The sequence below is a fragment of the Vombatus ursinus genome, unplaced genomic scaffold, assembly GCF_900497805.2.
Source record: "Vombatus ursinus unplaced genomic scaffold, bare-nosed wombat genome assembly UNPS02014786.1, whole genome shotgun sequence".
NCBI lineage: Eukaryota > Metazoa > Chordata > Mammalia > Diprotodontia > Vombatidae > Vombatus > Vombatus ursinus.
Window position 1 is genome coordinate 12537831 of NW_020954564.1, and position 22039 is coordinate 12559869.

At 46.8% G+C, this 22039-nt stretch overlaps 1 protein-coding gene across 1 annotated transcript in view; it reads left to right on the forward strand.

Annotated features, from left to right (window-relative positions):
• Positions 1-2601: 2601 nt before the first annotated feature.
• The window catches only part of LOC114047001 (protein crumbs homolog 2-like), a 33843-nt gene continuing 14405 nt past the window's right edge, over positions 2602-22039 (forward strand). Inside the window, 10 exon segments of the mRNA XM_027867645.1 lie at positions 2602-2726; positions 4760-4919; positions 8631-8739; positions 9538-10146; positions 11897-12092; positions 13153-13292; positions 13809-13849; positions 13851-13896; positions 13899-13994; positions 14607-14720. Coding sequence (XP_027723446.1) covers positions 2602-2726; positions 4760-4919; positions 8631-8739; positions 9538-10146; positions 11897-12092; positions 13153-13292; positions 13809-13849; positions 13851-13896; positions 13899-13994; positions 14607-14720 — 1636 coding nt within the window.

Genomic DNA, 22039 nt, shown 5'->3' on the forward strand with positions numbered 1-22039 from the left:
AATCCTGCCACTATCACATACTGGCCATATATACCTGGGCAAGTCACCTAATCGCTCAGATATCTCCTGAAGAAATATTTCAAATTACAAATCAGAGATGAGTTGCCAATCTATGTCAGTGGCAAGTTTATAAGTAGGAGTTTCCAAAGGGTGAAATCACAGATCTAGGTCCCACATAAGTATATTTTAAATTTTATATCAGAGAAGTTTTACATCAACCTTATCTTTCCTGGCTGATATATTTGAGGGACAGTATGGTTTAAATGAAAGAGTGCTGGATTTGGCATCATGAGACCTGAGTTCAAATCCCAGTTCTGATACTTAACAGCTGTGTGGCCGTGGGTAATTTACTTCCTATTCTGAACCTCAGTTTGGAAAATGTAGATAGTAAAACTAGTAATACTTGTTTCATGGAGTTTTTGTGGGGAAAGTGCTTTTTAAATTAGAAAGAGCTATAGAGTTGGAATTATTATTATAATTCAACACTTTAAGAGAGCTCTGATTTCACACTCTCTTCATGGGCATGGATCACAATCTTTCCTTGCTTTGGATGGTTTCATGAGTTGCTGAGGTCAAAAAAGTTCACAAAATATCAGGGTTGGAAGAGACTTCGGAGCTCCTGGTCAAGCCCACATAGTCAGTCAGTCAACAAGTATTTATTATCAAGCATTTACTATGGGCCATGCATTTTATTAAGCAATGGGGATACAAAGAAAGATAATAACAATCCCTTCCCTCAAGGAGCTCACATTTCAATGGAGGAGACCAAGGTTATAACTGTGTACATACAAGATATATATGGACTAGATAGGAACTCATCTCAGAGGGAAGGCACTAGCAGCTATGCTGAGGATTGGGAAGACATTTTCCTGCAGAAAGGGTCAATTCTGAGTCTAAAAAAATTTTTTTTTTTAATATTTGTGTTTCTTTTTTGGGGGAAAGAGAATAAATTTATTTATTTTTAACATTCATATTTTTTTGTAAATTTAGAGTTCCAAATTCTCTCACTCCCTCCAGCCCCTCCCCCACCCATTGAGAAGGCAAGCAATATATCAATTGTACATGCAAAATCATGCAAACCATTATTTCCATATTAGCCATGTCACAAAAAAGCAAGAAAAATAAAGTGAAAAAATTATACTTCAATTCGCTCTCAGAGTTCATCAGTTCTCTTTCTGGAGGTAGATAGCATTTTTCATCAATTTGTATTGAGTCTTGAAGGAAGCCTGGGAAACTACAAGGTGGAAAATTAGGGGAAGAAGGTCCCTAACAAGCAGTCAGCCAGCCTCCACTTATATACCTCATTACTTATATTACATTTCATTATAACTCATTACTTTCTTCTATAACCCATCCTACCCTGGCATTGCTATGATTATTAGGAAGTAGTTTCCTTACATTGAGCCAGGGGTGGGGAACCAGCAACCTCAAGGCCTCATATGGCCTTCTAGGTCCTTGGGTGTGGTCTTTTGACTGAGTCCAAGTTTTACAGAACAAATCCTTTTATTAAGGGGATTTGTTGTGTGAAATTTGGATTCAGTGGAAGGGTCAAACTTGAGGACCTAGAGGGCCACATGTGGCCTGGAGGCTGCAGGTTCTCCACCCCTGCACTGAGCCCTTATTTACCTTTCTGCAATGTCCACCCCTTGCTCCTAGCTCTGTACTCTGGGGCCAAGCAGGAAAAGTCTCTTCCATGGGACAACCTTCCAAGACTTGAAAACTGCTATCTCGTCCCCTCCTAAGCTTTCTCTTCTCTAGCCTAAAGTTCTTCAATTTCCTGACTCTCCTGTGTCACAGTCTTTGCTTTCCCCATCCCTGGATCCTGGTTGGTTTTTAAACCAACGCTCTGTTGTTGGGCATGGGCCTCTTCTCACCAGCTTGTATTCCGTTGGCCTGACCGTGGCTAACTTTATTCCTGCGGGAACATATTTTTATAATCTTATTTAATGTATTCACTATGATAGAAAGATCAATCAGTAGCGATTAGCTGCAAAAGGCCCTTGTTTAGAAGATGCTGATAATGGCCCCCATTCTTATATCTCTTTAGGTTTTATGGTCCTTTGCTCCTAACGACCAGGTGAGGTAGGTAGCTCAAGTACTATTACCCCTGTTATACAAGTGGGGAAACTGAGACTCAGAGAGAAGGAGGAGGAACTTGCTCTTCATAGACAAAATAATAATAGCTTGCATTTGTGTGTCTTGTTCACAAAGAACTTGTGAATGCATTATCTCATTTGTGCCTCAGAACAGTCCTGTGTAATTCAAGTATTATCAATCCTCTTTTACAGCTGAGTAAACTAAGGCTAGGCGACCTGCCTAATAGGATCACGTAACCCTTAGGTGTCTGAAACTCAGGTCTTCTGACTCCAGGTCCAAGGTGCTTTCCTCCAGACTGTGGAATAGATGATCTCTAAGGTTCCCTTCAGATTTAAAACCCTCTGACCTTTCTGCCTTAGCTCTGGCCTCTAGGCCTCCCCCTCCTCCACCTCAGGCTTTGGGACAGGTTGGGGCTCAGGCCAGACCCTTCTGCTAATCCTGTGGCCTGCTCAGGTCAGGCAGAATGAGGTGGGGAGGTCACAAGGGATTTGCTAATGTAAGCACATGCAGATCTGTTGCCATGGCAGCAGGCCACCTCCCGATCTGGCCATCCCAGACGACCAGGGATGCTCCCCCTCTTCCCTTACCCTCCCTCAACAGCCTCCCCAGCCCTTGGCTCTGAAGTCCAAGCAAAGAGCCAGCTTATCTCAGTGTCTGTTCATTTCTGGGAGAAGGAAATGATGTCCAGGGCTTCTACCCCAGGGCCCCCAGGGACTAGGAGTATAGGAGTAGGGGGCTGAACACAGGCTTGAAGTGTTGGGTGTCCATTCTGTTGTTTCATGCTCTAAGATAATGCACTTATTGAAAGAACTGGTGAGGTTTACTTTAGGGCAGAGAAAACTGAGGAGGGGCAGTATCATTGTCTTCACATATCTGAGAGGCTGTCATGTGGAAGAGGGATTACCCTCATTCTACTTGACCCCAGAGGCCAGAACTCAGATCAGGGGGTGGGGAAGCTGCAGACAGGCAGCTTTCAGTGTTAGGAGGAAAAACTTTGTAACAGCAATCGGTGGACCAAAATGAGGGCACTGGACTTGTTTTTTGAAAAACATTTTGACAATCATATTTCAATAACATTTGTTTCCTTGGTAATTCTAGTTTATGCATTTGAAAACATGATTCTGAAAAGGGACCCATGGACCTCACCAGACAGGATACAAAAATGGTTAAGATTCCCTGGACTATAGATGATCCCTAAGAGCCTATGATAGATGGAAGTTACGTGGGGTCAGGCTCCCTTAATAAAAGGGAAGACTTCCTAACAATTAGAGCAGTGCAGAATTAGAATGGGCAAGAAATTCAACCTCACTGTCAGTGTCCGTTCATGCAGGGCCTGGATGACCCTTCAACATCTCAGTTGTTTAAAGGGGAGTTCCTGCTTGGGATGGGACTAGATAATTTCCAGAGAAGGTCTCTTACAACTCTTAGGTTCTATTATCCTATATTCTAAGGTTCCTTCCAGCTCTAACTGGTTTTAATGTCCCTTCCATGTCTAACATTCTGTGTTCTCAGGTCCCCTCAGCTCTAACCTTCTTTGTTCTAAGGTCCTCTTCAGCTATAACATTCTATGCTCTAACGTCCCTTCCAGCTCTAATATCTTACATTTTAGGGTCCTTTTCAGCTCTAACCTTCCTGTGTTCTGTGTTCTAATAGTCTATGTTCTAAGATCTATCCTGGCTCAGAATACAGAATATATTAGAACACAGCCTGTTTGAACAGATAACGATTAGCTCACATTTACACAGAATTTTAGGTTTACTAAAGCACTTTCCTTACTATGAGGAATTATTTCAGTTTTGTAGTTTAAGAATCCAAGGCTCAGATTGGTTAAGTGACTTGTTTGTGCTCACACAGCTAAGAACTGTGGGAGTTGGCTTTTGAGTTGCCATCTCTTGAATCCCGATTTAGCGTTCTTTCCATAGCGTCTCCTTACCTCTTTAGACACTCAATTCATGTGAGGCTTTTTGGAAAGTGGGAAGGGCTGTAGAAATGTCAGATTGTAAGGGCATTATTACCTGCCATTCTCTGTCTCTCTGTCCCTATTAGGGCATGACCAATCAACCTTCCCTCTCCCTTGTAACACCAAGGGTTCTGCCCTCTACCCTTACCCTCCATTAGTATGAGATGGAGCATGGTTGATAATCCAGGCCCTGGCCTCTGGCCCCTGACCCCCGTTGGAATGTGAAGAGTGGGTGAAGCATCAGAGAATTATCAGTTAGGGGTGTTATGGAGGGGGGAATGCCAAGGGTTTGAAGTCTGAGGGACCAGGCCCTCTGGTTAATGTCTGGGTGACATCTCTGGCTGGGGGGAAGGGCAGGGCAGCAGAGCAGAGGCCTGCTGGGCCACCCACCCCTTGAAGATACTCAAGCCAGAAGAGAAGAGGCTGGATGAGCCTTCTTTCACTGAAGAAAGGGCACTGGATTTGGACTCTCAGAAGACTTGGAGTCTAGTCCCAGCTGGGCCACTAATTAATTTATTGCTTTGGATGAATCACCTTCCCTTCTTGGGCCTCAGTTTCCTCATCTATAACATGAAGAGATTTGGATCAGATGGTTTCTAAAGTTCCTTCCACCTTAAAAAAAAAAAAAAGGTTGTTCTGTGAGTATAACGCTCTGCCCTGTAGGGCTCCACTCAAGCTTTGAGGGCTCTTTCTGGGTCCTAGGGAACTGGACCAGGATCCTGGCTTATCTTTGAGCCTTCAGCAACCCCTCCTCTCACCTCCAGCCTATGGGAAAGGCTGCCCTATCTTTCCTAGGAAGTTAGAACTCCGGACTGGGGGCTGGGGAAGAGCAGCGTCTGTGGGATGCCCAGCAGGTCAGCGGGTCAGCTCTTCCCTCCCTCCATGCCAGGCACTCAGGCAGAAAACAAGGGCTTGGAATTCAGGGCAGAGAGGGGGAGGGGGCAGGAAGGGAGAAGGGAGCACAGTCCCAGGATGGAAGTCTGGAGCAATTGGTCCTGGAGCAGAGTAGAGAAGAGTCCAGGAACGGGAGGCAGGAAATCTGGGCTCTAGTCCCAAGTCTAATTATTAGCCTGGAGTAAGTTGTTTCCCTTTCCTGGGCCTCAGTTTCCTTATCTGAAAAATGGGGATAATAAGCCCTGTCTTGTCTCCCTCTTGGGAATATTATGAGCATCTAATGAGATGACAGCTGGAAAAGAAAGAATCAGAACAGGTCCTGTTTCTATAGCTTTTAACACTTTATATAGCATTTTCCTTACATTATGCCTATAAGGTCAGTAGTGTAAGGGATGTCAAACCCGTTTGACAGATGGGAAAACTGACAAAGGTCAAGTAACTTGCCAAAGGTCAGACGGCTAAGCTAACATAAATTGGAATTAGAACCCAGGTCTTCTGTCTTCCAATCCGCTGCTCTTTCTATACCCTCACTCCTCTTGTTTCTCCTAGATCAATCAGCCAAACATAAGCTATTCAGCAGAATGGAGAGCCGTGTGTTGATAAAGGGCTGGCAATTAGTGCTCTCACATGATAAAATTAATATTCAGCTTGGAAACTGAGGTTAAGTATCAAATTATTGTCCAAGAAACGAGAACTTCCCTCCATTGGGAGTTCAAAAGTGGACAAACCTCCAAGACAAACCTGCAGAGAAGGAACCGTTCTCAGGATGCACCTGCTGCATGGGGTTGAGAGGGCAGGGGAGGAAGGCTCTCGGGCAGTCTTGGTTTGTAAGATACGGGAGAAAGACGCTTGGCTTTGGAAGCTAAAGATCTGGGTTCATATCATCCCGCTGGCACTACTTATATGACCTCGGGCACCTTGCTTAAGCCCCCTGGGCCTCAGTTTACTCCTCTGTAAAGTAAGGGAAGTGGACTGCATGACCTCTGTTGTCCCTTTCAGTTCTAGGTCTAGGATCTTAAGAACCAGCTGTGCTTCTCCGTCCTAGCTGTGTCAGTAGTCATCCTTGCACAACCTACTTCATAAGACTCTGCTGGGGAAAATCCCTTTATAATGTTTTGAATGCTAGAGAAATTGGAGTTATTATTATTCTTTCTCTTAGTGGAAGTGGGAGAACTGGCAACTCTATCTCTCCGTGAAACTGGAGATCCTTTCTGTCTGGACTCCTCTGCTGCTCTCCTGAGGGCCAGGGGCTGCTCGGGGCAGGAGACAGAGCTTCAAAGTCAGAGGCCTGTCTCTTAGGGTCAACCCTGAGGCCTCCCCTCACTCCCTCCCCTTCCCAGGGCCTCACAGGAGTCTCCTGGAGGAACTTTGGAGGGAGAGTGTGTCCAGGGAGAAAGGAGGGAGGCTGTTCACATCCAGGACTACAAAGATCCCCCTCCAAAGGCCATCTCAGACACCTTCCCCCTTATTCCACATAGGAAACCTAGGACCTGGGGAGGGGGGTCAGGGGTTGGAGGTCAGGAGCAAAGTCCATGAGGGAGTCACGATAACAATAGCTAACACTTATATAGTGCTTTAAGGCTTACAAAGCACTTTGCAAGTACAGACATTGACACTTTCCCTATCTTGTTTTGGTATATCATAGCAAACTCTGCATAAGAAATTAAATGGGAATTTTTTGGGAGTTTTGTGGAAGCCTCAGAAAACATGCAAAGGCCAGCAGATGACACAGAAAAAGTTTAGAAACACAGAAATGCGTAAAATATATGTATAGTATAATATCAACAAATGTTATCTTTTTTTTAAAACATTTATTTTTAATTTATTTATTTTTTTAGGCAATTGGGGTTAAGTGACTTGCCCAGGGTCACACAGCTAGTAAGTGTCAAGTGTTTGGGCTGAGGCCGGATTTGAACTCAGGTCCTCCTGACTTCAGGGCCGGTGGTCTATCCACTGAGACACCTAGCTGCCCCCATATGTTATCTTTTAATACCATAATAATTCAGACTTTTCTGGTACAAAGGGAGCACCAAAAAATTTTATGTGAATTTTCCAGATCATGGGGGCACAGTTGCCCTGACCCCCTCCATATGGAAGAGGTAACTGTACTGTTTCGTTTTATCCTTGCAACAACCATTGGAGTTAGGTGCTGTTATATACCCATTTTTTTTTTTTTTTTTTTTTTTTGGCGAGGCAATTGGGGTTAAGTGACTTGCCCAGAGTCACACAGCTAGTGAGTATTATGTGTCTGAGGCCGGATTTGAATTCAGGTCCTCCTGACTCCAGGACCAGTGCTCTATCCACTGCACCATCTAGCTGCCCCTATAGGTAGACAGAGGTTGTGACTTTCCTAGGGTCATACAACTAGTAAGTCTTTGAGACAGGATTTTAATTTATATTTTCCTAACTCCAGGTCCAGTTTTCTATTAACTTTGGACCTGGAAAGTATCTTAGAGACCAACAAGTTTGCCACCTTCATTTTAAAGATGAAGAAGCTGAGGCACAGAGAGAAGTTAAGTGACTTGCCCAAGGTCACCCAACTAGTAAATGTCTGAGGCTGGATTTGAATTCGGATCCTCCTGATTCCAAGTCCAGAACTTTACCCACTACCCTATGTTACATCTAGAACTCTGTGGCCCCTCAGAGACCATCTTATTTCTAGCCCCTTCACTTTATTTTTTAAAATTTATTTTCATTTATTTGTTTTTTTGCCCCTTCACTCATATGGGAGCTTGCAGATGTGGATGTGGCCCAGTCCTTCCTTAGCTTTGTGGTCCTTTTAAGACTCTGAAATTTATTTACCTCTTTATCCCATCTTGTTCTGGGGTTGAGAATCCTTCTTTGGAGACAGAAATTATTGGTCCTGCTTCAAGTCTGGGATATGATAATAATGGCTAGAGGGTAGCTAGGTGGCTCAGTGAATGGAGCAATGGGCCTGGAGTCAGGAAGAGCTGAGTTCAAATCCAGCTTCAGACACTTACTAGCTGTGTGACCCTGGGCAAGTCACTTAATCCTGTTTGCCTCAGTTTCTTCATCTGTAAAATGAGCTAGAAAAGGAAATGGCAAAGCACTCCAGCATCTTTGCCAAGACAACCCCAAATAGAGTCCTGAAGATTTGGATATGACTGAAATGACAGAACAACAACTCTGTATGCAACACAGTGGACCTTTTACAAAGGAATATTCACTTCAAAATGCATAATCACAAATATACCAACCTACTCCTGAACTAAAAATAATAGCTAGAGGTTATAAAATAGTCTACAGGCATCTCCTCTTTTGATCCTCAGAAAAACTCTGTGATGTTGCTATTATAAGTATTGCTGTCTCCATTTTACAGATGAGAAAATTGAGGCTTAGAGATTTTAAGTGACTTGGCCGAGACAACATGGCTAATGAGTGCCTGAGGCAGGATTTGAACCCAGTTCCTCCTGGCTTTTAGTCCAGTATACCACATTCCCTCCAATCATTCCCCCACTCTGGAGCAGGTACAGGCTGTGCACTAGATGAAGTCGGTCCTGTTTGTGCTCTGGGGTTTAAATGATCCTTGTCTTGCCCCACGTTTGAAGTGTAGATACACCTGGTCCTATCCCAGTTTGGGAGTGTAGACAATCTCATGTCTTCCTTGTCCTGCTCTTTTTTTGTAGTGTATACACATTTTGTCCCGTTCTAACTCTAGCTCATGGATGTTCCCTGCCTTGCTCGTGCCCTGGCATTTATGAAACAAGAGACCACAAGATTTCCTGAAGCCCCTGAGGTGTGCAGAGCTCTGCTAGGCCCTGGGGGAAGTACAGAGTCTAAATCTCAGAGTCCCTGGCCTCATGGAGCTTACAGTCTAATTGAAAAATAAGGCACAGGTGGAGCAGCTAGGTGGCAAAGTGGATAGTCCACTTGGGAGGTGCCAAATAAAATGTTTATGTGAGAGCTGAGTCTGAAGGTTGTCACAGACCAGGATCCCTTAATAGTTTGATGGAGAAGGTGGTACTTGATTTGAATTCTAAAGGGCTGGGAGTGGTTCAATCTGTAAAGAAGGGGAGGAAGGGAATTCTGAGCTGAGGGGACAAGGAGAGCAAAGGCAAAGAGGCGGAAAGCACGGGGCGTCTTTGAACGGACAGAATTTTTTGCTTTGTTTGGAGTATGAATTGGGTAGCAAAGGTAGGGTGGCTCCAGTTTATGAAAGGCCTTGAATGCCAGACAGGGAGATTGGAACTTTATTCTGCTGGCAATGGGGACTCCCCAGATCTGTGTGGAACAATGCTGAATTTTGTGGTTGTGTGAAGGATGGATTGGAGGTGAGGAGGGATTAGAGGAGAGAAGGATTATGGGGGTGGGGAGTGCTAAGTTTAGGGACCCCTTGGCCCAGCTGTGGATATGGACACAGCCCAGCCTGACCCATCTTTGTGGCTGCCAAAGCCTGACGTCAGGGTGAGGGGCTATGGGAGCCAGTCGTGAACCCTGAATCTTCTTCATACTTCCTATGGCCATGGGCAAGTCATAATCCTCTGAGGCCTCAGTTCCCAATGCACTTAGTGATCTCGAAGGCCTCCTCCCTCTCTGATACACTGTTTTTTCTCTCTACTCTGCAGGAACCTGGTCCTCTCCAGGCCCCAGTGGCTGTACCTCAGACCCCTGCACCCACAGGGGCACCTGCCAGAACACTAGCAATGGTGGCTTCCTGTGTGTCTGTCCCACGGAGCCCGTGGCCTATGTGGGGACCCTCTGTGAGAAGCTCTATGATGCCTGCTCTGAGCAGGTCTGCCCTGAGAACCAGACATGCCATGCAGCCCTAGGGGCTTTGAACCACACCTGTCACTGTCCTCCCGGCTTCTGGGGTCCCAACTGCAGCTTGATAGACTGTGGGGAGGATGGCTGTCTTGGGAGCTGTGCTACACAGCCTTGCCATCATGGGGCCACCTGCATTGCAGCAGGGGCTGGCTTTGCTTGCCTCTGTCCTCCAGGATGGACTGGTCCTCTGTGTGAAGAAGGTGTAGATGAGTGCCTGTCAGGCCCCTGCCAGAATGGGGCTCTCTGTGTGGATGGTCCAGGTGGCTTCCTGTGCTACTGTGTGCCAGGCTTCCAGGGCCCACGCTGTGAGCTGGACATCGACGAGTGTGCATCCAGGCCCTGTAAGCATGAGGCATCCTGTGTCAATCGTGTGGATGGCTATCAGTGCCTATGTTCCCTTGGCTACACAGGTGAGACCCGGCCCGTCCCTGGGACCCGGCCCAGTGGGAGGGGGGCTGGAGTATAGGCACCCTCTCCAGGGCAGGGGGACAGGAATCCACCCCAGAGGCAGGAAGAGAGGCACCCACCCCAGGGACAAGGGAAAAGGGACCCACTCCAGGCAATTTCAGGGGAAGGGCCTGAACAGAAAGGCTCCAGAGGAAGCCTCGTTCCCTTTCAGCATAAGAGGAAAAGGAGGATCAGAGAGAGAAATTGAAGTAAAACTCATGAGCTTCAGAACTAGTAGGGGTCTTACAGACCATGTAAGCCAACCCCCTCAATGTATAGAGGAGAAAATTCAGGCCCAGAGAAGGGGATCAACTGAACTGAAGTGACACAGTTAACAAATGGTTGAGCAGGGAAAACACCAGAGAAAGGGAGGTTTGTGGGGGTCTTCAGAGCTCCCTGGCCCTATCTCTGTAGAATGAGTCCTTTTGGAAGATGGGGAGTCAGTGTGTGTGTGTGTGTGTGTGTGTGTGTGTGTATTCCTGTGTGTCTGTAGGTATGTATGTGTGTGTATTTGCATGTGGCCATATGTGTATACCCCTGTGCACATCAGTGGAAGCAAAGAAAAAACATGCATACATAAGTATGTTTGTACAGGTATAAATGTGTTTGTGTGTGTGTCTCTGAGTGTGCACATGGCTGTGTATGTGTGAGAGAGTGAGGCTGATTCTTCTTGCCTGGGTGACTCAGTGCGTCTTGGTCTCAGCAGTTGTGCCCTTTCTCCTCCTCTTCCTCTTGCTTTTCTTCTTCCATTTCCCCCTCCCTTCTCTTCCCTCCTCCCTCCCCTTCCTCTTTCCTACCCCTCCTTCAGCTCCCCTCGTCAGGCAGGGCAGTGAGGCCCGGAATTCAGGCCAGCTCCCTCCCCTAGCACCGGCAGGCACGGGAGCCTGAGGAGCTGGGGGCCTGCCAGGATGTGCCTGGGGAGGAATTTGGGGTCACCAGGTGGGAGGAGCAGTGGGCAACTCCTTCACTGAGTCATAGACTCTGGAAGCCTGCCTGGGGGCGTGGGCAGAGCCTCCCAGCAGCAGTGGGGGTGGAGTTGGGGGGCTGTGTCGGGATGGAGCCTGGTATAATGCAATGAGGAGATTGAGAATCCGAGGACCTGGGTTCACTTCCCTGCTTGACCATTTGTTAACTGTGTGACTTCAGTTGAGTTAATCACCTTCTCTGGGCCTGAATTTTCCCCTCTATAAATTGAGGGGGTTGGCTTGGATGGTCTGTAAGGCCCCTTTTAGTTCTGAAGCTCGTGAATTTTAATTCAATTCCCCTCTCTGATCCTCAGTTTTCTCTTACTTAGAAAACTACCCACCTCACAAAGTTGTGAAGAAAATACTTTGTGAACTCTAAATGTCTATATGTATATGCCTTGCCTTAACCTGTCCTCATGGCCCTCATTCTAATCCTGGGCCCCGTGCTTTGGCCCCTCATCACTTGGGCAGGGGCTACCTGGGGTCTTGAAATCACTGAAGGTGGGGTTTGGGGGCTTGGAGATCAGGGAAAGCACCCACAATCTCTGGGTCAGCACTGAGTACTGAGTCCTGCTCTGGGTTTTCAGGAGCCACACTGGGATAAAGGAGTCCAGTGGGACACCTGTGAAATCCCATATACTCACTCTAATATCTCTCTGTCTCTCTCTCACTCTCTTTCATCCCAATCTCTTTTTCTCTGTCCCTCTTTCTCCCCATCGTGGTCCTCACTTCAACTTCTTTGTCTTAGGACTGAACTGTGAGATAGAAATAGATGAATGTGAATCAGATCCCTGCCAGAATGGGGGTTCCTGCCTGGAGGGTGTCGGTTCCTACCAATGTCTTTGTTCCCCCGGCTACACCGGACATAACTGCCAGGTGGACATTGATGAGTGTGAGAGCCAGCCTTGTGCCAACGGAGGCATATGCCACAACTTCATTGATAGGTGAGAGCCCTGGGGAAGGACCAGCGCTGGGGACAGGCTGGCAGGCAGGCTGACCTTAGGCCCCTCCTGGGCCCTATGAGGAGAGACCAAGCAAGAGAATGGGGTTCCAGACCTCAGAAGCTCGAAGTCTGAGGCCTGCTCTTCAGAAACCCTCAGGGGAAGGGAGAAGGGCAGCCCCTGATTTCAAAAAGTCCATGGTCTGAGGCTGATGGAGGAAGGCAGAAAGTTTAACTCACCAGTCATATGAAGCATCTACAACACCTAAGGCCTGGTTCTTAGCGTGAGGGAACATAGAAATCCTCAATGAGAGCTGCTCCCAGCCCTCACCAAGTCTGGTTCTGGGAAGGGAGATAGGATACACACATAAGAAGGTTTTTGGCAGGGATTTCAGGAATGCAGGGAACTTCCTGTGAGGAAGCTCTCTACCTCTGCGGCCTAGAGCCTGGTCTGTAGCTTACAGGTCCAGAGAATTGCTCTGGCACCAAGACTTCAGGTGACTTGTCCAGGGTCAGTCAGGATGTGCCCCGAGGACTCAAACCAAGGCCTCCCTCCTTCTGAGTCCAGCTCACTCACCACTACACCTCGTGTACTTAGAATTTACAAAGCGAAATGGTAAAACGAAGGTAAATCAACTTAGTACAGACTGCATACAACAGCCTGGTACAGGAGACCTACACCCCTAGATCTTGTGGGTTTGAGTCCTGGCCTTGCTGCTAATTCATTTTGTGACCTTGGGCAAACCCACCTCATCTCTCCTGGCTTTAGTTTCCTCCTCTGTGAAATGGGGCAGGGGGTGGAAGTTGACTAGATGATTTCTAAGGCTTCTTCCAGCTTTAGTTCACAGAAATTGGATTCTGTGATGGTGCTAGTAGCTTGCTGTGTGACATTAAGCAAGCTGCTTCCTCTTTCTGGCCCGAGTTTTCCCCTTGGAAAAATGACGGGATTAGACTAGTTTGCCATTCGGCTCTGGGGGAGTTGGATGTGGGATGGGACTGGGGAGTGTCAGAGTGCTTGTCAGCCTCTGGGGTTCTGTGACCCCTGGATGCTGGATCTGTCCTAGGTTCCAATGTAACTGCAGTGGGACCGGCTTCGAGGGTACCCTCTGTGAGGTGGAAGTACTGGAGTGCCTGTCCAACCCATGTCTACACAATGCCACCTGTCTAGATGGGCTGAGCAACTATACGTGTGTCTGCCTGCCAGGTACGGGTGTGTGTGTGTGTGTGTGTGTGTGTGTGTGTGTATGCACATGCTGGTGTGTCCATGTTTATCTCAATCCCCCTCCAACCTCGCCCCAATCAGCACTTCCAGTTCATCTTGGCCAACAGGTCCTCATCAGCCCCATCAGCTTTCTAAGGGTTCTCATGTGCAATGTTATTCCAAAAACTCAGCATAGCCTAGTACCAAGACCTCAGGAGTCAGGGCACTTGTATTATAGCGTTTCCTTTCCTACCTGTTCGACTTTGGATAAGTCACTTCTCCCTAAGTCTTGGTTTCCCATTCTGTTACATTAAGTGGTCTCTAATTAACTTTCTAGTTTGGAATTCCATGAACAATGTGCATGTACACAATCATTCATATGTAGAGCCCATGAGCATGGACATGTCTGTATGTATAAGGGAACTTTTGCTTGTGTATATGTTTGTGGAATGTGTGTGCGTGTTTGTGTAAATCCATGAGGGTGTTGGTATGTAGATATCTCTGTGGGTACTGCCCCAGGTTACCACGGAGAGCACTGTGAGATGGATGAGGACGAGTGTGTGGGGGGCCCCTGCCTCCATGGGGGCCTTTGTTTCCAGCGATCCAATCAGTCACTCTACGGGGGAGCCCAACCTGTCTTTCCTGGGACCTTCAGCTACAGCTCAGCAGCTGGCTTTATGTGCCAGTGTCTTCCTGGCTTCACAGGTGAGTGGGACTTGGGGACCTCCCTCCCTATTCTCTCCATCTATCTGGCCCTGTTCCCTGGAATATCTGACTGAGGACTTGAGAGATAGTATGCTAGGGAGGAGGGTTTCAGTGGTGGAAAAAAGCTTGTAGTGGGTGTCAGGAGACTAGGTTCCAGTCCAAGCTTGAATGCCTACTGAGTGATTGCTGGCTGCAGGCATGCTCTGAGCCTTCAGGTATTAGGGAGGCATTGAGCCAGACTGTGTGTACTACAATGGGAAAAGCACTGAATTTGGAGTCAGAGGACACAGGTGCAAATCCAGTTTGCATCAGTTCATACATGTCTTCTCATGCTTTTCTGTATTCTTTGTGCATGTTGTTTCTTATTGCTATTTACTAGCTGGGTGACTTTGGACACCTCTCAGTGCCTCAATTTCCTCATATGTAAAATGAAGGTATTAGAATAGATCTCTCTAGGATCTTATCCTCTGTTCCTCAGCATCTCAGCCCTGGTACCCATATAGCTCATGAGTGAGGTCCCAGTCTAAGGCACCTCATGGGCATTATGGAAGGGAGTTGTTTCAGTCTCTTTTTCTGGGTCTGACTGAAGACTCTTGACTGTTCTGCTTGCAGGGGACAATTGCTCTGTGGATGTGAATGAGTGTGAGTCCCAACCCTGCCTGAATGGAGGGACCTGTGAGGATCTTCCCAATAGCTTCCAGTGCCACTGCCTGGCAGGGTACACAGGTACACAGGATGGGAGGAGGGTTGGGGTGCGGTGCCCTCTACCTGAGTGGGGGGTCATTAGTACCTGGGCCCTGGTGTCTCACCTCTTCTTCTCTGGGGAAGGAGGTGTGCAGTTCAGGAAGAGAGCCCCGCCCTGTTCCTGACACCTGAATTCTTTGGTTGATAAGGGATGTCTGCTGTCCTTTGGCTTAACTCTGGGCATTCATTAACTCAATCGGTTATTTCCTTCTTTCCTTCATTACTTAGTCATTCATTTAGCTCACTCATTTACTTCCTTCATTCATTTATCCACTCATTCATAAATCTGAGTGCTCTAGAAGAGTTATAAGCAATGATTAATAAGCATTTCTTTATTTCTTCCATCATGCACTCATTCATTTGCTCATCTGTTTACTCCATTCATTCACTGAGTCCATTTTCCATTCATTAATTCCTACCTTCCTTCCTTCTCTGAGCATTTCCCAAGCACCCCCATTATGCCAAGCCTTGTGCTTGTATGCAGAGAAGTGGAGAAGACCCAGTGCCTGGTTTGGGAGCCCTTAGAGCCTAGTAAGTGAATTTGGAGCATAGGAACTGGGTTCAAATCCTAGCTCAGGGCCCGAGGTCACAGACTTGCCCCAGTTTCTCTTGGGACAAGGCCACAGGTCCTCAGGGCTTGATGAGGGGGCTGTGGAAGCTCAGGGGAGGCTTCACAAAAGAGGTGGGCCTTGAAGATGGGGAGGGCTTGACCAGACGGAAGAGGGAATCCTAGATCTGGGGAAGAGTTAGAAGACATAAAGGCAAGATGGGGGAACTTTGTTCATGAGCAGTAAAGAGCCATGTTGGGCTAGACCTGTGTGGCTCTGCATATTCAAGAGGATGGACGGACACACACGCATACACCCACACACACACACCACACACATGCTTTGTGACTCTCCCTTAGTCTCACGTTCCTCATCTCTAACATGGTAATAAACATTTGCACAACATCTTTCAGAGTTGTTGGAATGCGTTAGCCTTAATGAAGCAGAGAAATGTGAGTTCTAATTGTTGTTGTGGTACACAGCTTTGTGCATGCTTGTACACAGCCTCAGCTATACGTACCTGCAAACAAACACTCCTACTCCTTCCACTGGAATGTTGTCCTCTCCACTCTCCCTCCCCCCCCGCCCCCGCCCCCGACATCCCTAGCACAGATTCGTCCCTCTGAACCAGCCTCCTCTTCCTGTCCCTGGCACAGGCCCTGGGCCCAGCTCTTCCAGTCAGCAATTAGACATGTAGGGAGCTTGGACAGAGGCAAGGCCTTTCTTTTCCAGCCCCTGAAGCCTTCCTGGTCTGCTTCAGGAGGCAGTGAATTCACTGTCAATGAAGGTATTTATTCAGAGGCCGGATGGTTTACTAGTAGAGGGATGAGAGGAGGCAGGATTTGGAGTCATGAGCTGAATGTACATAGAATGTTAGAGCTAGAATATGAACTCAGAAAAATACAGTTATCAAAATATTTTTTAAAAAAGTTTATAAATCCCAGGTTAATAATATACTTTGCCATTTTGCCTCTCTGGGTCTGTTTCCTCCTCTGTAAAATGATAGGGTTAGACTAGATTAGAGGTTCTGGGGTTTGTGAATTTGTTTTTTAAAAACTATTTTGGTACCTATATTTCAATATAATTGGTTTCCTTTATACTCCTATGTATTTTATTTTATGCACTTGAAAAAAAAAGCTTCTTCTGAGAAGGGGTCATTCTGGTTTCACCATAATGGTGTGCTAAAGGAGCCCAAAACACAAAAAAAGTGAAGAACCCCTAGACCGGAGGATCTTGCCTAAAGTGCCTGCTCCTTTGGGCCCTAAATTCTATGATCCTGTGACCATGTTTGTGCTAGGATGAGACGTGCCCAAGAGGGAGGCCATGAGTAGCAGGGGCAGGGGAAGAATGGGGACCAAGGCACCCGATTTCTCAGGGAATCTGATTTGAGGGAGCACCTCAGAGGGGATCTGATCCCAGACACACCTGAGTCAAAACCCCCTGGACAACACCCCTGACAAATGGTTAGCCAGCCTCTGTCTGAAAATCTTTATTGACAGGGAACTTACCCACTTAAAGAAGTATTCTATTTCATTTTTGGACAGCTCTGCTTGATAGAAAACCTTTCCTTACATTGAGCTGAAATCTCTCTCTGTCTTTTTTCACTCATTGCTTCCAGTTCTGCTGTCTGAGGTCAAGTAGAACTATTGTAATCCTTCTTCAGGAAAGCCCTTCAGATCCCGGAAGACAGTGATTATTGCGACAACCCCCCCCCACCCCCCCGGCCCCAGACTTCTCTTCTCCAGGCCAAAGATCCCTAGTTCATCCAATTCTCAAATGGCTTGGTCCCTAGTTTTCTCAATATCCTGGTTATCCTTTTCTGGTGTGTTCTGGTCAATAAATATCTTTTCTTTTGTAAAAGAAGTATTGATATCATTTGCTTTTATGTCACTTTCACTTCCCAATATATCTTGCTCTCATTTCCCTACCAGAGAGCTCTCTCCTAAAAACAAAGAATAAGAAAGTTCAGCAGAACATTGGCCAAGTTTAACACCATAGATAGTGTTCCGTACCCACACAGCCCTCTGAAAAAAGAGAGGGAGGTGAATTCTCATATCTCTTCTTCAGGGCCAAGCTTGATCATTATAACTTCATAGCAGTCAGTTCCAATTGTTTTGCTATTTCTACTTATATTATAGTCATTATGTGTGTGTGTGCCTATATATATTTATATACTTATTTTTCTAGGTTCTACTTCACTACTTACATCAGTTTGTATTAGTTCATACAAATCTTCTGATGCTTTTCTGTATTCTTTATTACACACTGTTTCTTACAGCACAGTAATATTCCATTTCACTCATATAATACAATTTGTTTAGCCATTCCCCAATTGATGGACATCTGCTTTGTTTCCATTTCTTTGATACTAAAAAAAATGCTGCTATAAATATTTTGAGGTATATCGGATTTTTCTTTTTGTTTCCATCATGTTTGATGTCCTTTCTCATGTTAATTGTCTCTGAATTTCTGCCTCTGGGAGATGTTGGGGGTATTCTCCATGTCTACTGGAGGGTGGTGATTGAGGCAGATGGGGGAAGAGGTGGAGTACTTTGAAAGGTGGAGCTTTCCAGGGTAAGAGGATGAGGTAATAATAGGGTTGGGGACCTAATGAGATTAGGAGGACCCATCCTGGGAGCTGTGTGCCACCTGCTTCCTCTACTTGTCCTCAGTTCCTTACCAGGTCTTGGCAGTCATAGGCAGGGGCTCTCTCTCTCTGTCTCTCTCTCTCTTTTTCTCTCTTTTTGTCTCTGTCTCTGTCTATCTCTTTTTGTCTCTGTCTTTTTGTATGTCTGTCTCTTTTTCTCTCTGTCTCTGTCTTTCTCTGTCTTTCTCTGTCTCTCTTTTTGTCTCTCTGCCTTTCTGTCTGTCTGTCTGTCTCTCTCACTGCTCCTCTCATATCTGGGGACAGTGGGTGTGGGCCCCAGAGAGTCTTGTAGTGGGGACATGAGAAATTTTGTAGTAGGGATGTGGAGATGTTCCATCGCCTCGGCACACCTTGGGTAGACCTGGCTTCCGGCTGAGGCTCCGCCGCACGAGCTATCACGGCAAGAGCCCACACCTGGGGGTCAGGGCAGCCTTGGTTCACATCCCAGCATGGCCACTCACTACCTGTGGGAGCTTGGAGAAGATGCTGCTCCCCTCCGTACCTATTTTCCTTATCTGTAAGGTTGTAGGAGACCTGGTTTCTTGTCCCTCCCCACCACTGCTTAACAGTGTGACTTTTGATGTCTATTTAATGACTAGCATCTCTGGATCTTAGCTTATTCATCAGTACCATAAAGAGTTTGGATGAGATGGTTAATTAGAGGACCTTTGGCTCTTAAAATGACAATTCCTGTTTCTGTGACTTACTAGTTGTACGACCCTGAAAAAGCCATATCTTCTTTCTGAGTCTCAGTCTCTTTCTCTGTAAAATGGAGATCAAAGCTCTCGAGCTGAATGGACCTCAGAAACCATCCAATCCAATCCCATTTTACAGATGAGAAGACTGAGGCCCAGAAAGGGAAGTGATTTCCCCAAGGACACGCAGGTAATAAACATCAGATGTGGCATTTGAATGCAATTCTATAGTAATTGTTACTTTCTACCTCACAGGATAATTTGTGAAGACATTGTTTGCAAATCATAAAGCTTTATAGAAATAGAAGTAGTTGATATCAGTCCTCCCTTCATATGGGTAGGGGTACAGGGGTCAGCTCTCTGTTCCTACCCTAGAGAAGGGCATAGTGAAAGGGTGTCCAGTCGCTTTTTTTACGTTGCTCACTGCCCCCTGCCTCAGTCCCTCCCCAGCTGGGGCTGTGCAGACCTCATGTGGAGGAGGGAGGGAGGGAAGAAGGGAGGGAAGACCTAAGCCGAGCATTCTCATGTCTGTCAGTGCTGATGGGAACCAGCTGGAGTGGAGATGGGAGGGATGGGGCGGGTCAAGGGGAGCTGGATTAGCCTTCATTGCAGCTCAGCTCCTGGTGAGCAGCTGCCCTGGCCTTCAGCTCCCTCGACTTGGCTGGTCCCACAGCCCAGTGCCCTACCCAGGCAGTCACCTCATCTTCCTGGCCCCCATGTCTGCAAAGGGGGTGAGATGACATCCTTGCTCCCAGGGGCTGTCTTGGGGGGCCTACTGCTCCTGGCAGGTATGAGTGGGACTGACCTAGTGGATCGGGGGAGGAGGGCACTGACCTTTGTCTGTGTAAACTAGATGGAGGATGGGGGAGGAGGGCAGGGCCCCTTTGTTACTACTAGCTACCATACCACAGAAGGAGGGATTGGGGTTCTTATATTTGGTCACCGTGGGCAGAGCCAGGAGTAGTGGATAGGATAAAGAGAGAGGTGGAGAAAGGGAGGCAGATTTTAGCTCCCTGCAAGCAAGAACTTTCCAACAACCAGAATTATGCTCTCAAGTGGACTGGTCTGCCTGATAGATTGGGGGTTCTCCATCACTGAGGTGTTCAAGCAGAGGCTGAATGAACACTTGCTGGGAGGTGATGGAGGGGAGCTGAGAGGAGGCAGTCTGGTGTAGGGGAAAGCATGTTTGCTCAGGAGTCAGAAAACTGGGGTTCAAATGCCAGCCCTGCCACTTACGGGTTGTGTAACCTTGGGCACACAGCTTTCTGGCTCTCAGTCTGCTCATCTTTAAAATGGAAATCACCCTACTTCTACTGCTTCTTTCCCAGGGCTGTTGTGAGGGAAGGGCTCTGTAAGCTTTAGAGTGATATAGAAAATGAAAACAGGGGCAGCTAGGTGGCACAGTGGATAGAGCTCTGACCTAGGAGTCAGGAGGACCTGAGTTCAAATCCGGCTTCAAACACTTGACACTTACTAGCTGTGTGACCCTGGGCAAGTCACTTAACCCCAATTGCCTCACCAGAAAAAAAAAATGAAAACAGAAAATAGGTGGTACAGTGGATGGAGTGCCAGGCCTGGAGTCAGGAAGACTCATCTTCATGAGTTCAAATCTAGCTTCAGTCACTTCCTAGCTGTGTGACCCTGGGCAAGTCACTAAACCCTGTTTGCCTCAGTTCCCTGATCTGTAAAAGGAGCTAGAGAAGGAAATGGCAAACTACTGCAGTATCTTTGCCAAGAAAACCTCAAATGGAAGAGTCAGGCGCAACCGAAACGACTGAACAAAAGCAAAGAAAATGAAAACAATTCCAGTCACTACCTATGTGACTTTGGGCGGGTCGCTCCCCCCTCTCAGGGCCTCAGTTTCCTCATCTGTAAAACGAAGGGCTCAGACTAGATGATCTCTAAGGTGCGCTTTAGTTCTAAAAGCGTCTGTTCCTGGGATTTGTGTTCAGGTTTGGTTTGGACTTGGTGCGAGTCAGGCAGAGCTATGTTGTTGTGGGGACAGGAGGCTGGTGAGGAGCACAGCATCCCAGCTCAGCCCAGCCCTGGACTGAGGGCGCTGGGCCACTCAAGAGTGGTGAGACAGCACTCAGGGCTCCCGACTTTGGGCGTCAGGGCTAGGGGCAGGAGGGTTTGTAATGGCTCCTTGGGCTGGGGACCCAATAGGCTCGTCCTGTTTATCTCTAGAGGGCAGAGCAAGGAACAGCAGGTGGAGTGGATTGGAGTTAGAAATTTGGGTTCAAATTTAGGCTCTTTTCTTGTTTAATATTTTATTTTCCCCCGATCTGCCACTTGATTCTATGACTTTGGACAAGTTACTTCTCTCTGGGCTCCAGTTTCCTCATCTATAAAGTGCAGGGGAGGGGCAGGCATCTACGTCACTAATTAGACTGAGCTCTCCGGAGCAGGGAATGCCTTTACATTTCTTTGTATCCTCAGTGTTTAGCACAGTACCTGGCGCATAGTAGGGATCTAATAAATGTTTACCGACTGAATTACTCTAACAGCTTTTCCAATTCTAAAAACAGAGATAGAGATAAGGATGAGACTTGTGATTCCACTGACATAGGGAATTCCTAGGTGAGGAAATACCCTTTGCCATGTGCAGGTTGTTAACTTATTTTCTTAGAGAGTTGGCTAGTGCATGGCAAGATTCAATGACTTGCCCAGGGTCACACAGCCTGTGTGTGTCTTCAATGGGAGCTGAATTTCTTGGGTCTTTCTGGTTATCCACTTTGCCATGAAACATTTCAGACTAAGTCACGAGGAGGTAGATTTTGCCTGATATGCATCAACAAGATAGTGTCCTGGATAAGGGAACTAGCCCCGGAGTCAGGAAGACCTGGGTTCAAGTTATACCTGTCATACAACCTCCCAGTGTCCCTGGGCAACTGTCTGGACCTCTAAGTTATGGAGGAGATACTGATCTGCTTTGGTGAAGGATGCTTCCCCACTGACCGTTGCCTATGATACCAATGAAGTGACAGGTCTGGCGAAAAAAAGAAGGAATGACTTCCTAATAATTAGTGCTGATTGGCACTCCCTTGGTGGCTGATGAATGGAGTAGAGGCAAAAGAACTTAACTTTGAGTGAGAAGAAACTCGGGTTTGAATCTAGCTCCGTAACTATTGCTAAGTCACTTAATCTCTCCAACCCTCAGTTTTCTCATCTGTAAAATGGGGATAATAATGCCTATAATTCCTACCTCATCGAGTTGTGAAGGCAGTGCTTTGTAAACCTTAAAATATTATAGGGATGGGGGTTATTTCTATTATTAGATATATTTTAATTTTAACCCTCTAGAGATAATTAGAACAAGTCTATTGGGTCCCCAGCCCAAGCTACCATTAAGCAGGTATCTTTAAAAATGGATTTTAAGGAGCAGCTAGGTGGCACAGTAGATAGAGCACT